The following is a 15,603-nucleotide window of genomic DNA, read 5'->3' as shown; positions in this document are numbered from 1 at the left end:
AATGTAGGTTTTGATTATGCCTCTGTGGGATGTTTTTGGGACTTTTTCTATGTTAAAGGCAATATATAAATTAAAGTAGTTGTTATTGTAGTACATTCTTTGCTTGTAAGAAAAACTATTCTGTCACTAATGACACATAACACATGGCAAACACAGCATTGAGTTCTCAGTATTATTATACAACAATATTGGGTTTAAAGGCAGGAAAGAAACAATAAAGTAAATTCACATTCCACTGCAGCAGAACGTTATTTTGCAATGTGTCTAAAATCATTGTTTCAATTTTTGCTGCTTAAAAGGAGGGATAACTTTTCTACCATTTTATGTGATCTTGTAGTCAGGTAAGGCCTTTTCTGCTTCAATATGACTGCCTAGTTAGCACAATATAAGGTTTAGCCTCAGAAGTAGAATCTGTTAACACTTTCTAAAGTTCACTTAGGACCTGAATTCATTATGCTACATTGTGGGGCAGTGATTTGGTGCCGATTACAATAAAGCCACAAGAGCATTGTTAGTTTAGGCAGCAACTGGTATGTGGCAATAAATGACACCAGTCCCTGGGCTGAGTTAAAAGTCTAGTCATTAAGGGTGAAAAAAATCAGTGATATGGGCCACTTTCATCCCTCACTATAATTTTAAAACTCAAAGGATCTTTTCGCATCATCTCACAAAACAAATCCAGTTTGATACTGATAACATGTATTACTGGAGAATGTTTCCAACAATTTTCCTCATGGGAGAGGATTCGTGGTTCACTGAACCACATCGATCAAGAGGTTTGTGTCATTAATCCGTATGTTCAGTCACACAAAGCGTTGTGACTTTGATATTAAGAGCTGCAGAGTTTCTGAAATGTATAGCGGGGCAGGGGGGTGAAGAGATGACAAATATAAAATTGCCTTATTGTAGTATTATACCAAAAAGAACATTTACTTTTAAGCCGATAATTTTTTAAAAAATATACTGTTATTAATTTTGAGTTATTTTTAATTTGGAGGCTCTGAGCTTGTAAAAGAAGGAAAATGATGAAAATACCCACAGAGTATCATTCCTGCCATTGGTCTGGAATCCTACCATTATCTAATAGGTTTTTGTGTTAATTTACATGATTATTTTTCAGTTTTGACTTAATAGTCTGGTTGAAGTTGTCAAGGCATAACTATATCTTAAACCTACATTACATTACTCCATTCCCCTACTAATCATGTGTCTACGAATCATTTCACCCACTTCCAATTTTCTCTCTTTCCTCTCTCTCGCTCTTTTGCTCTCTTTGTCACATGGGGAGTTCTATGTCCTGGGAAGTGAGTTATGTATATTCAAGCAGTGCATCACAGGAATCTTGTTAAGCTTTACAGCTATACAGGCTGCTATGACTGAATATTTAATCACAAAAATGAGTTGGCAGATATGATGTACAATGTGGTTAAGCCTTGCAGCGTGTGTCTTCACCGGCAATTGAGAACTGTTGAAATTGCCATTCATCAGTGCCATCCTGACAGCTTTGTATAACCTTCTGTTTTTTACTTATTTATGAAGATTAAAGGTGTCTTAAATCAACAGTTTCCCCTCAGATATATTACTTTTCCCTTCGCAAGCTGCTAAACTTTTCATTATTTAACCAGCTGAGTTAAAAATCTCTTTTGCAAATCATAAGAAAACATTACTATTTTACATATATGCAGAATAATTTTCTAAATTGTACACGTGAATGGAATGAATAACAGGAATAAATGGCACTTTAGGAATAAATACTGAATGCTTCTTCAAAAACACAGTAGGTAAATGGACTGTTTTGTGTGGTTCTAAATAAGAAGAGCAGAAGGCCAGCAGAAGAGCAAATACATATAAAGATCTGTGGGTAGGAGGGATATCAAGTACATTTCTGGGAATTGAAGCATAGAATGAGGGCAATATGACCCATATGGAAAAATGTAGGACGCAACCCTCTCTTATTGTGCTTATGCAGACAAGAAAAGTCTCAGGTTTCATGTCTGGTCCGTGCTGCATTAACTGATCTTGGTCAAGATGGTGGTTTGGGGTCTCCAACTGTCTTCAGCACCAATGGGATAGGCAGGAGAAAACTTAACCAGAATTCTAGCTCCTGACTATATCCATTAACCCCTGCTGTGAAGTACATGAATATGAATGTAGGTAAGGACAGAATTAGACTCGGCTTGGATGCTCCCTAGTCAAGAACCTTGTGGACGTTCAATGTCCACTCACACGTGAAGCACTGTCACTTGGCCACAGTACAGAAGAGCTGCTAGAGCCCATGGATCAGCAGCTCCAGAGAAACAAGGAGAAAATGGGGAAAAATATAAGCAATGCTCTTGTCACAGTGCACTGCTAATTTTAATTCATGAGTGAGAAAAGAAGGAAACTCACTAGCACCATAGAGGCAAGGTTGTCATAGTTCCCTTGCACACTTCTAACTAAAACCAGGCATCATATTGCAAGTACAATATTCTGTTCTGGATTCGGTTGCTCTTCACAATTTCCATAGATGGATTTATATTTCATTTAAATATTCATCATTTAAACTTCAATGTACAATATTTTCCTTTTAAGTTTTCACAATGACATTAATAACACAGTGAAATTGTTTGCAGCAGTTCTTGAACTAGTCACAAGATGCTGCCAATTATATACCAACTACCTGCAGGTTGATAGATATCAGTTTTATCATCTCTGCAGGTAGCTATCACATTACTGCACAATAACATTGATACTCAGGGAAAAATTAATATCCTCATTATAAAAGAAAAATGTTCAGCGATGCAAATAGTTTACAGGGAAAACCTACAGTTTGTTTCGATACTCAAGGAATATCACTTAATTTTAGAAAATTATTCAGAGACAAAGTATATTGATTTTCTTTTTATAGTCATGCTAACTTATATATCCTTTGAAATTGCATAATCAAACTCCACATTTTCATAAATAGAAGGCAAGCAAGAATCTTGTTTTTCCATTGGAGAATAGGAGCCAGTAATTTTTCTCTACTGTGTTGCCAACACCAGCCATTAAAGTTGCAGGGGGAAAGAAAGCTGATTTTGTTAGGGTGAAAATTGGACATTTTGCTGGCAAGAGCCCAGTGGGCGAGGACACTTACAGACCATATGAATATAGAAAGGCTGGCATGCAATAATACAGGAGGCATCAGATGTGCAGGACATCTGAGGGTGGAAAATTACTTAGCGGTTACTAATGATAAAGTATGAGGCAGTACGATTAAGTGGGATGCAACTAAGCTGTCTCCCTGAGAATGTGGAGATGGGGAGGGGGTAGATTTTTTTTCTTACTTTTCCTCTCTGTCTCTTTTTTTCTCTCTTAATCCATTTTCTTTCTTTCCTCTCTTTCTATGTCTAATTTGACTCTAGTTCATCCTAATTCCTTCTCTGTCGTTCGTTCTGTTTCTTTCTCTATCCTTAAATTTCATTGGTTGAGGAGATAGACCATTGGACCCAACATTCATGAGGTCCCAGTGCCTTGTTATAAATTTGCATTTCCAGCAATTTGTGGTCAAAAATAATGAAACCTGAAGGGTGAGGAAAAAAACCCAATTCACCGAGTCGCGAGCTGCGCTGCTCCAGTAATTTCTGTGCCTTTATCTTTGAGTATCCAAGGGCCAATTGTTGGGGATATATTTTTGGTAGGAGAGAGGTTTGAGTTTCATTGTTAATGGAGTAATGTTTCAAGATGGGTTTCTTCTCCGGCTGATTAAAGGAGGATTATTGTATTTTTATATTAAATCATTGAAGCATTATTCAAAGAAAGAGTTGCAGGACTTTAATCACATGCTATGTTTGTGAAATATTCAATAATTCCATCAGCTGAAATGTATTACAGTGCAGCTTACTTAAAGCAACCTGTAAAGTACATACACAAGGCAATTCTCAGTGAAGGGACATGATGCCGCCACAATGGTAAAGGTAGAGCATGGGTAAGATGTGTATAGAGGGATATGGGCCAAGTCCAGGAAATTGGGACTAGCTTAGTGGTATAAACTGGGCGACATGGACATGTTGGGCCGAAGGGCCTGTTTCCATGTTGTAACTTCTATGATTCTATGACTTCTATGATAATACTAAGCACTAATCTCAACTGTGTTGAATTTGGTCAATTTAGATTATTTCCACATCTTCAACTTTAAATATGTTCAAAGAACAAAAAGCGCACATAGCCTAATTATATAATCATATTCTGTATTCATTTATGTGACAGGTTTGACTCTTAGTTAGGCATGCGCTAGATTAGTTTCAATGGTGAAGCCTCCATGTGAATGGTGCTTTAAGACTGCTTTACAGGCCAGATACTTGACCAAGTCATGAACACAACTCCATTTGCATCAATTAAATCTGTTTAATTCCTTGATTGCTGGATTTAACATCCAGGTTCCAAAATTTAAGTTCAAGATGAACCAACCGATGAACCAACCAATGGAGCAATCTGAGGACAGGTCGAGAAATTCAAGTATGTAACCAGCGTCACTATTTAGTATAAACTGTAAAATCTATTTGGTCTGCACTGGACTTTGAAATGTTTGTAAAATAAGTAGAAATAACATTGCAAAAATCTATAATCAGCAACTTCAAAAATTGCATTACTCTCCTATAGAACTTGTTACAATACTTGTGATAGTCTAACAGATCAGCTTTAAACCTCCAGAGGATACACCCAAATACTTAATCTGAACTTCAAATCAAACAATCTGAAAATTATACATAACAGATCTGACAGATCCAGAATATTCAAAATGCTATCCAGATTTGTGGGGTTTCAATGGAGAGTAAAATCGGACAGGGTGTAAAATGGGCATCCAACCCGAAACTGCCCAGTTCCCACCAGGAGAGTTAGGTTGAGATCGGGGATTTGAACTCTGGAAGCTTATCACTGGTAGATTTGAGCACAGATCTTCATATTCAATGAATTTTGGGGAAACCAAAATAAGGAAAAATATGCTATTCTTGTTACAGTAAAGAAAAAGGTAATCTCACTAAATAGGAAGAAGTGCAATGGATGCTTAGTCTATGGCATTTAACCTTTTGTTTTGGGTGAAGGAGGGTCTATGAGCCTGACATGTATAACATGAAAGTCACATGACTATGATTCCATAATAGTAAAAAGTTCCAGAATGACTAAAAAGTATTTGACCTATAGAAGCACAGACTCCCTAACTGTTCCACTTAACGCAATGTGTGTGGTCCCAACCATATTATCATACATAAGTGGAAGATGGAAAATATTCCAATGAACATCAGTTTAAAAATAAAACAGCTGTACATTCAATTTTTTTGACAGTGGTCAACCACATCATTAACATAGTAATGCCCTCATCAAATTTCTTAAGCATTGTGGAGCATCAGCGACATGTTGAAAAAAACAACTTGCATTTATATAGTGTTTCACATATCAGAAAGATGCCTCAGAGTGCTTTGCAGATTGAGGAATAAAATAACAAATTATACATTGGCACTGCAAGCTGGCCAACAATAAAAACCTACAATACCCACAACAGATTTATACCTTATTACTACCTTATTAAAATAGGACCTATCTCTCTACGAAGTTTGCCTCTCAATAACAAGCAGATAGATATTCTCCATGACTGCATTCTCTTCCATGACCAAAAGACAGTTATGACAATTGACCTTAAGCATTCTGGGTACCACTTTTTACTATGAAAAAATAACAGCACCATACCAGGCCAAAATTCCATTTGCAATTATTTAAAATTTTTAACTACATAATACAAAAGTAACACATATCTTATATACATAGCGTGGTACATAAGAATTTGTTGAACGTCATGTATGTTCTACTTATGAAGGAAATCTATATAACTCACCTGTGAAATTATTACTCCCCTTTCTCTGCTGGAATAAAGTAATGGGCACCAGTTGCTTAACTGATAATTTGTGACAATAACAGATTGTTCAAGACAGTGAAGTGAAAACTTTGGATTGAGAAGGAATGCAAGTTGCCTTACCTGCATAGAATTCAGGGCTGTACACTGCACCCACAACTGGATTTAATTTCCATCCTAAAAAAAGTGAAGAAAATGACATTAGACCACATGTAGATCAATAATCAGAGGGTTAAACGCCTTTTAAAAATAGATTGATTCATTCATTACAATATATGCACAGAAATGAAACACATACCACACTCCAAAAAAGTAATAAGTTTCTAGCAATCACATGATGCAGTATTGTACATTTGCTTATAACATAGATCCCTGCATTACGCATTTGCTGGCAGCGCTCCACAAGGAACCTCCAAAGCTTGTAGAACCACCAGAAATTTTAAGTCTGGAAATTAAAATAATTTTTATGTCTGTTATGTGAACAAATAGGCAGGATAAAATTAATGACTTCAGTGTGAGTGACATAATAGGAACCCTTCGATAGCGTGGCTGCCTTGTAACCTGTGTTCATATCTATTATTCTGCAAATGACAAACACAGTGGAACATTCAAATCCCTGCTCGACTAATCATAACATTTTTCTTTAAAAAGTCCATCAGAGACTATATGCACATTAATGAAAATGTTTGGGAGGCCCATGTTTTCACCCTGACATGTTTTCCTACCTTGTAACGCAGCCTCAGTTTCCCTGCTGTTGTGTGCCTTTTATTTTCTGCATTTCTGACACACCATAAATAATGAACCTAATCACAGAGAAAGTTGAGAGAGGTTTCCTTAAGCCCCATTCTCTGCTTTGCACCGTGAATTTGATTAAAGCCATTGCCATTTGGAAGCACCATTGATTAGTTTCTCCTGCAGAGATTCTCATATGAGCTATTTGAATGTATTTCATATGCTGCTGCCATTGCCATCAAGGACCTGACAGATTTCTCTCAGACTTTAAGTTACACTAATGGTCTCTCAATTTGTCCAAGAAAAATCCTCTGAGACTCAGATCGATGTTCACAGCTGAAAGGTTGTCTCATTTTTCATCTCCTTCCCACTCCCTTCCTGATAGCTGGATCATCTAACTTTCCAGGGCTGATGTGGGGAAGACTTCATTTATCATGAAAATAACAGCAATTAAACTTTACTTTGTCTTGTCTATGAGCTTTGTGCTGGCCCATAACTGTGTGGGTTAATCAAGTGAGACGAGTGCAGTTGTCTGTGAGCCCACAGCTGCCACAATGCCCCAGCCTGGCACGTAGAAAGAAGAGGAACATACAGTCAAATTCACCATGGTGCATATTATCTACCCGGGATTAAAAGGGCAGCTGGCTTGTGCTGTCAAAACCGTTGAGATTTCCCTCTCTTATCAAAACAAAAAAAGGATATTCAGGGAATCTATCCTTCTACACATTGATTTCTTTTTATTTTTAAAGCCACATCCAAAAAAGTGATGGACTGTGCTCAGCAGCTGAAAATATATCTCTAAATTTATACGGCAAAGTCTATAACTATTTGATAAATGCGCAGAATATGGTTTCACTTTTTCCATATAAATATTTTGTGCTTCGCATAGTTTTAACACAAATTCTGACTTATAATTCTAAGTATATCCTTTATATCACATACACAATACTTTCCAATCTTAATCCTAGTATTATCTAAAGAATTCTATCAGACAGAATTCTCGCCATCATTTAAATTGATTCAGCGGGGCCGATTTTAACTTCTGGGCAGCCGACAAGCAAAGCGAGCTGGCCGCCCGCCCTTTCCGGCACCAAAGAGGCTGGAACCATTTTGAGGGCCTGATCACATTTAAATAAAACCGGCGGGTGGCCCTGCAAAACGAGCATCCCAATTCAGCTTGTCAGATCCAGGCCGGCAGCACAGTAAGTCCGGGGGGTGGCGATTGTGGAAGGTGGGGCCAGATTATTTTGCGGGACTCGGAAGAGCACTTCTGCTGCTACTGGCCCCACAAAAATAATTGAAAACTTACCTTTTTGGAGCATCTTCAGCTGTGTTGCCAGTAAAATGGGTCGGAGAGTACAGAGTACATGCTCCAACCAGTTCTACCCTGAAATGACAATCGGGGTCCTATGTAAGCCATAGAACCTTGATTTGCACATTCAAAGGGGCCTACCGCCTGAAACAGGCCGCGTTTCGGCCCCTAAAGAAAAGGCAGCTGGCATAGCGTTAACGAGGCGGCAAGTCTACTGACTCCGTTTTGAGCCTGTTACCGCCCCATTAACGTTGCTTTTGACAAGTTAAAATCAGACACAGCATGTCAGTTAGCATCTGTGCAGAGACCAGACAAGGTAACATTTCAGCACAGTTCTGATAAAAGGGTTATATATCTAAAATATTCACTTGTCTATCCTCTCCACAGACGCTGACTGACTTACTAAGTGTTTCTAGTATTTTCTGCTTTTATCACAGCTGTACTTATTTTGCTTCATCAATCAACCAGGAATTTACCCAATATGGTATTTGGAGTGCAACCGTAAACCAGACATTATATCTGACATTAACAGGTTATTGATGGAAATGTAATTTTATGGTCATAAGTGTAAGAATTAGGTGCAATGAAGTTCTCTATCTCAGACACTAAACATTTTTATAAAATATCCTGCAAGTACTGATAGTGATTTTTTATTTCTGTACTTGTCCGAAAGATGCTATTATTTTTCAGATGCTTAGGCTTTTATCTCCCACTAAAAAACAATGGATGTCCTGCTGCCCTGGATAAAGTGCATTTTTCTGTCCTTTTGCACTCTTTGTTGTTCCCTATTGGGAACCTAGGCCCAGATGAGTTTAAAATGTGAAGCTGAGTTTTAGTCCACAAGTTCCCTTCTATTAGAAAATGCAGGTACTGCATTTGGCCTGAAAATGGCCAGTCAGTATTTTTGAAAACCTTCCACATGATTCAGACATTGCTGCAGTGTTTGTTTATTCTTTATTTTGTTGAAAGATTTTGGTAAGCCCTCATCATGTGCACAGCAATTTCTACACTTGGCATCACGTTCAAGCAGTTTCACTCACCAAGTTTTATTAATTTATTTGCTGGGTTTACTCTTAGTTCAAATTACATAGGACTGCCAGACTACATGCTCCTCAATACATAGCCCTTCCACTCTGAAATTAAGTTGCCAATATAACTAGATCTTTAATACAACCAAACCAATATCTCATTATTAGTGTAACAGGGTTTAACTTGAGATTGTGGGATGTTTCTATTACATTATTTGGGATTGGAAATACCCATTCTGTTAATGTTTAGGTCCCCCATGTTAAATTAACCTGCAGGATATGGCCACTTCTCAGGTGCCAATTTTATTAGTTCACAGCATCGCATATGCTACAATCATTAAAAGGCAATAGTCCTGAAATTCCTTGCATCATAAACCCTTCAATTATGCTAGGATCATGCTCAATGGTCCCTCCAGTAGTGACTGCATCAGAGTTTGCAGGGTGAGCAGGAGAGTACCTCGATTGCAAGGGGCAGACTGGTACAAGTGCCATTTCGGGCACATCTCTGGTACCAGTCCGTCCATGTCTTCGGGAAACTCCAGTGCTCAACTGCTTGTGGGCGGGATTCCCCTGCCCCCCAGCCTCCCCCCCCCCCACCACCTCACCCAGAGTAAAGGGGCTGATTTGGGTATTTTGGGTTGAACGAAAAATTGGAATCTTTGAAGATCCAGGCCACTTACTTAGCTGGTGGGGCCCACATACTTCTTTCTGGAGGCTGGTACACTTCCACTCAATTGGTGTACCGGCTGCCCCAGAAACGGCAGATACTGAATGAGCAGGAACTCTTGGCTAAGGGAGTCCCTATCCATGGATACTTCCACTAGCCACCATTTGCCTTATATGGGACAGACAGAGATTCTAGCCCTAATAAGGCAACAGGAAACTCGTGCAACAGCAGAGACCTGCGCAACTGGATGGCCGCTGTTTTCCTTGGGCAATGTGCCAGATTTCTGCCGGAGTTATGGTGGGAGACCAGCAGAACCCCAACAGAATTTCGAGGCCACTGTCTTCACGTAAAAATATTTTGCAAACCTTTTCTTTTGATGGGGAGAGCGAAGAAACCAGTATCATTTTCATCATAATAATGTGACAAGAATGTAACATGATGATGTATTTTGAAATTATTTACATGGGCTCGATGTGCTAAATGGCCTCTTTCTGTGCTGTAACCATTCTATGATAGTACCATGTAGTTATAAACAGAAAAGAATTGCCAAACACTTCCCCATGAAGCTGATGCTCCTTTTAGGCTCCAGTATTACTTTCCTGCCTATCATCTTGTGAACTGTTGATCAATTTTAGATTTAAATTCAATCAATTTGTGATATCTGTCAATGCAGGCGAATTCCCGATAGATGGTTTCTAAATCAACAAGATTCAAATTACAATATTAGAAAAAAATGATTTAGATTAAATTATTAAACATAAAGTAGGAATGAAAAATGATTACTGATTTCAATACAAGCTTAAGATTCACTCAAAATTGCATGTTTCAATACTGGGTTTTTTCATTTACAATGAGATCTGCTGATATTCTTTACATTAGGTAGGTGGGGAGGAGAAAGAAACATGGGACAGTGTCTTCTTCACCTTGAGTTGAACCTGACCAGTTCTGTGGTGGGCCACATTCTTGTATTCATTTAACAAACTGGACTTCCTGTCTGCTTAAACACTATTCATACTGAGGATCTAGCTACTGAACAGAAAAAAGATGCTGTCGCGGTAACTTTTATGTTAAAAGTGAGTTGATGGTAAATTAAATATCAGACTTTTCAACATGACCATGACTAGCACAATCACTGAAAACCAAAACCATCCACTGACATTGTTAATGCATTTAATGCAGCCATAAAAATTCCTGGTATCCTTTCCAGGAGTGCTCACAGATTCATTAATAGGCTTTCAAATGTGAAATTAAGTCAGTTTTAAATCTAATAAATCAACCTCCCTAATCTAGGTTGTCTACTTTTAACTATTTGCTTTCACCAGAATAAAAGCTTCAATTTTGGTCTGCATGATTTTAGTGTGAGTATCGCAATGAGGGAAAATGATTCAGAAGTAAAGTGATAAATATGCCAAATTCACCAAAAATAGATCCCATTATATTCCTGTTTTAAAACTGTTATGGAAGTAGAAACCACATAGAACTCTTGGTGAATATTAAAAAGATAATTTAATTGAAGCAGAATGAAACAATTGTTTTTATTTGAATGACTTATCCAATACTTAATGACACAGTGTTGCATGCTATATATCCTTAATAAATGGTAAGGTTTTGTTTAGAGAGGAAGACAAAAATGAAAAGGAAGGGAATCTGATGGGTGGGGGCAGGAAGACCTTGCTGATTTTCCTACCTGTACCTTCCATAATGTACAGAATAGCAAGAAATCTGTGGCTCGTACCCACACCCGACCCAAACCTGAATACCCATCATCTCAGTCCTTGCTAGGTTCTACTGGCTCCCCATATCTCAGAGAATTGATTTCAATATCCTGATCCTCACCTTCAAATCTCTCCGTGGTCTTGCTTCCCCCTTTCCTTTGCAATCTCCTCCAACCGGCCTGTACTCTCCACTCCTATGACACCATTGCTCTTCATTTCCTGTTCTCTCTGCTGCACCATTAGCATCTTCAGTCAGTATACCCCCACCCTCTGGTACTCACTCTCTCAGCTTATCTGCTTTGTCACTCTCTTCTTTCCTTTAAAAAGCACTCCACTTTGATGACATTTTCACTCACTCTAACCCCTCTCTAAATTTTGTTCCACCAGCTTGGTGTCCTCTCATGATGCACTGCTCTGAGATATCTCTGTATGTAAGGAATATATAAATGGAAGTTTAAAGTGGTTTTGTTGAACCAGCTTTTGTATTCAGGAATCACTACTAAAATTTGTCACCTACCATTACTGTAATAATAGAAAATAAATTCTATGGCAGTACAGTACTTTGGAACACAGGCACACTGTTCCACAGCGAGGGAGCTTGTGGTTCTATTGTCAATTAATTCCAAATTAACCAAGTCAATGGGGGAAGATACCAAGTGGAGGATCAACACGAGAGGGAGAGAATACAGCAGGGAAGATCATCTCGGGCTATCTTCCATATCCAGCTCAAGGCTGCTTTGGCACCTGCCTGTGCCCTTGCTTGGAAGGAGCATAGCAAGAAAGCAATTGCATATGGGGTGGAAATTGGATGTTGTTGTGCATGTTTCATGGGTATAAAATGGGCGCAATGAGGGCCAATTTCAGGCACTAACATCCTGTGCTGAGAAACGTCTGAAAGACATCCAACTCGATATTGAGTTGGGCCATTTTTCAGGCATCTATGGTGGGCGTCTAACACAGGCATTCAGCCTCTTACATATGTAAATGAGGGGCTAAACACCTGTATTTGGCTCCCTTGCAAAAATTTTAAAAATCATTGCTGTGGAGCCAGAAGGAGCAGCCATGATCCCCCGACCCCACAGCACTCCCAATCAACCCCCACCATTGCCACTCCACCACCCCCCAGGGACCTACCTTTGGGCCGCTGCCAGCGAGGCAAGGATATTCATTTACTTAACATGGAGGTATGACAGTTGACAGCAGATCATCGAAATACTATTAATAAGGCCTGAAGCCGACTTTTGAGCTGGAGTTAGGCCTCCCGGTTGGGAAACACACTCGAAGTGCGACGGCCATTCAGGCCCGAAAACGGCCTAAAGGAATTTTCATCCCTTTTTTGATGCAAAGATACGTTGTTAATTAGTACTTGGTCTTCTCTTTATCACCACTCTCAGTCTCCTACCAGCACCTTGGGGATGGGATTTACAATATGATAAAGTTTACGATTCAACTAGAAAGGGGAAAGATCAGTACAAAAAGCTAGAAAAATTGAAAAAAAGGACAATGTGAGAAAATAGAAAAGAGATTAAGAGTGGGATAAGGAAAGCTGAGAGGGAAAAATGTCAAAAAATATTAAAAGGAACAGTAAGATACTTTACAAATGTATCAGTAAAAGAGAATTGTTAAAGGCAAGGTGGGAGCCCTGAGAGGAGAGGATTGTCAGTTTGTAGAAGATGATCAAAACTGGCAGAGGTATTCAATAAGTACTTCACATTGGTCTATACTAAAGAGAAGGATATCAGAGAGGAGGTCAATCCTGAAGTGGTTGAGAGAAAGATTTGCAATATTATGATTGATAAAAGAAAATATTTAGATAAGTTGGTTAAGCTCTGGACAGAGGTCTGACGGGATACATCCTAGGATCCTGAAAGAGTTGAAGGAAGAAATTGTAGAGGCCCTAGAAATTACAGGCCTGGTTTTAACCCTGCCTGCCTGCAGCACTCCCAATACGTTCGTGCTTGCCGTCATTTTAACTTCTAGGTTTCTGGAAGTGTCCTCCCGTTGCAGGTGAGAGATTCATTGATATTTAAATATTGGGGTCTGATGATGACATCTGGTCCCTGACCTGATCTTAACTGCTGATCACTGCAGTGACCCTCAGTGCCTGGCCCTCTGGGATTGCAGGCAGAAGAGACCAAGGTCATTTAAAATGTTTGGAATGATTCCTTGTGGACCAGGAGTGCTCTTCTGGTCCCACAAGTAAACCATGGGCTTCCCCTACTTCCCTTAGCTTCCCTCCCTTTCCACAACCATGACTGCCTCAGGACCCCACTCTGAACTCTTACCCTCGGGGGCCCAACGACAGCTCTAATAAGAACATAAGAACATAAGAAATAGGAGCAGGAGTAGGCCAATCGGCCCTTCGAGCCTGCTCCGCCATTTAATAAGATCATGGCTGATCTGATCCTAACCTCAAATCTAAATTCATGTCCAATTTCCTGCCCGATCCCCGTAACCCCTAATTCCCTTTACTTCTAGGAAACTGTCTATTTCTGTTTTAAATTTATTTAATGATGTAGCTTCCACAGCTTCCTGGGGCAGCAAATTCCACAGACCTACCACCCTCTGAGTGAAGAAGTTTCCCCTCATCTCAGTTTTGAAGGAGCAGCCCCTTATTCTAAGATTATGCCCCCTAGTTCTAGTTTCACCCATCCTTGGGAACATCCTCACCGCATCCACCCGATCAAGCCCCTTCACAATCTTATATGTTTCAATAAGATTGCCTCTCATTCTTCTGAACTCCAATGAGTAGAGTCCCAATCTACTCAACCTCTCCTCATATGTCCGCCCCCTCATCCCCGGGATTAACCGAGTGAACCTTCTTTGTACTGCCTCGAGAGCAAGTATGTCTTTTCTTAAGTATGGAGACCAAAACTGTATGCAGTATTCCAGTTGCGGTCTCACCAATACCTTATATAACTGCAGCCCAATATTCTGTTCCTGCCTGCCGGCCTTCTTGTCATTCCTGCAGGATTCAGGCGAGAGTCAGCCTTTAAATGAAACCTGGATTTAAACTGCGGGCGGGCCAATTGGTTTGCTGCACCCCCACACAACGCACTTACACCCCCAGTTAAAATTGGTGTTTATATTTCAGGGCTTGATTGAGTGTGGATGATTGCTGGAGGACTGGAGAGTGACCAATGTAGAAACTATTTTTAATAGGGACACAGAGCTAACCCAGGTAATTACAAGCCAGTTATTTTAATATCTGTGGTAGGGAAAATTTTAGAGTCTTCAATTAAAGATGAAATTACTACATATCTAGATAAAGAGAAAATAGTTAGAAGTTGCCAGCACGGGTTTCAAAAGGGACGGTTCTGCTTGACAAACCTCGTAGACTACTTTAAGGAGATAACAGGCAAGGTAGATGGAAGAAGTGCATTGGATGTAGTGTATATGAAATTTAGGAACGCCTTTAACAAGATGCCGCATAGGAGATTACTAAAGAAGATTATGGAGTGTGCAATTAGGGGGAGGATGGCAAACTGAATGAAAAGTTTGTTAGATGGGGGAGAAAAAAAGAGCACGAGTTAAGGGCAGATTTTCAGAGTGGTTAGAAATGGGATATAGTGTCCTTCAGGGTTCAGTTCTGGGGCCACTTCATTCATAGGGGGAATAAATTGGATAGGGCCTATTATTGGGTGGGGGTAGCACGATCCTCTATTACCAATGGTCCCTGCGCAGGCTGGACGAGATTTTCGTGAGGCCTGAGGACTTACCTTCAAGCAGCGTTCTGAATCAGTGTTGACGCGAGGATTCAATGCAATTTGCACTTTGCACCAGGCGGCCAGCTCTTAAAAATCTCTAAAAGGTAGCTGGTACCAGTTATTTGCTGAAAATAACAGTCTGCTGTCTGCACAGAGTCTGAACGAAGATCAGACATCGCACATGCAAAACACAGATGCAGCTCCCGTCCCTATGTTTACAAACTGATGAGTTATGTTAAAACATTGAATAAAGCTTGTGCACTACTAAATCCCACATCCTCCAATCTGCCGATCTGAGTTTGTACCAGGCATGCGAGAGAGTGCGTGCACCAAGGTTCTCTGCTGATGCACTACAGGCCTTGGTGCAAGAGGTGGACAGAAGGAGGAACATCCTATATTTGCGGGGGCGGGGGGTAAGATGCCCTCCAGACATATAGCCAAAAGGCAGTGGGAGGCAGCAGGGGACAAAATCAATGCCAGGCGGATGAACATGGATGCAGTGCAAGAAGAAGTTCAATGCTTTTACACGAGTAGTCAAGGTGAATGAGGTCAACTGTCAAGTGGCGTCACCTA

General features: G+C 39.8%; 1 protein-coding gene across 4 annotated transcripts in view; it reads right to left on the bottom strand.

Moving 5' to 3' along the window:
* The window catches only part of rbfox1 (RNA binding fox-1 homolog 1), a 431,211-nt gene that overhangs the window by 86,235 nt on the left and 329,373 nt on the right, over positions 1–15,603 (bottom strand). For all 4 annotated transcript variants that reach the window (XM_068003706.1, XM_068003708.1, XM_068003707.1 and 1 more), the window contains exon 7: positions 5,993–6,046. In XM_068003706.1, the coding sequence (XP_067859807.1) occupies positions 5,993–6,046 (54 nt within the window). The remainder of the gene's footprint in view (positions 1–5,992; positions 6,047–15,603) is intronic.

The sequence above is a fragment of the Heptranchias perlo genome, chromosome 22, assembly GCF_035084215.1.
Source record: "Heptranchias perlo isolate sHepPer1 chromosome 22, sHepPer1.hap1, whole genome shotgun sequence".
NCBI classification, from domain to species: Eukaryota; Metazoa; Chordata; class Chondrichthyes; order Hexanchiformes; family Hexanchidae; genus Heptranchias; species Heptranchias perlo.
Note: the sequence above shows the minus strand (reverse complement) of the source record. Positions and strands in the feature narration are given on the sequence as shown.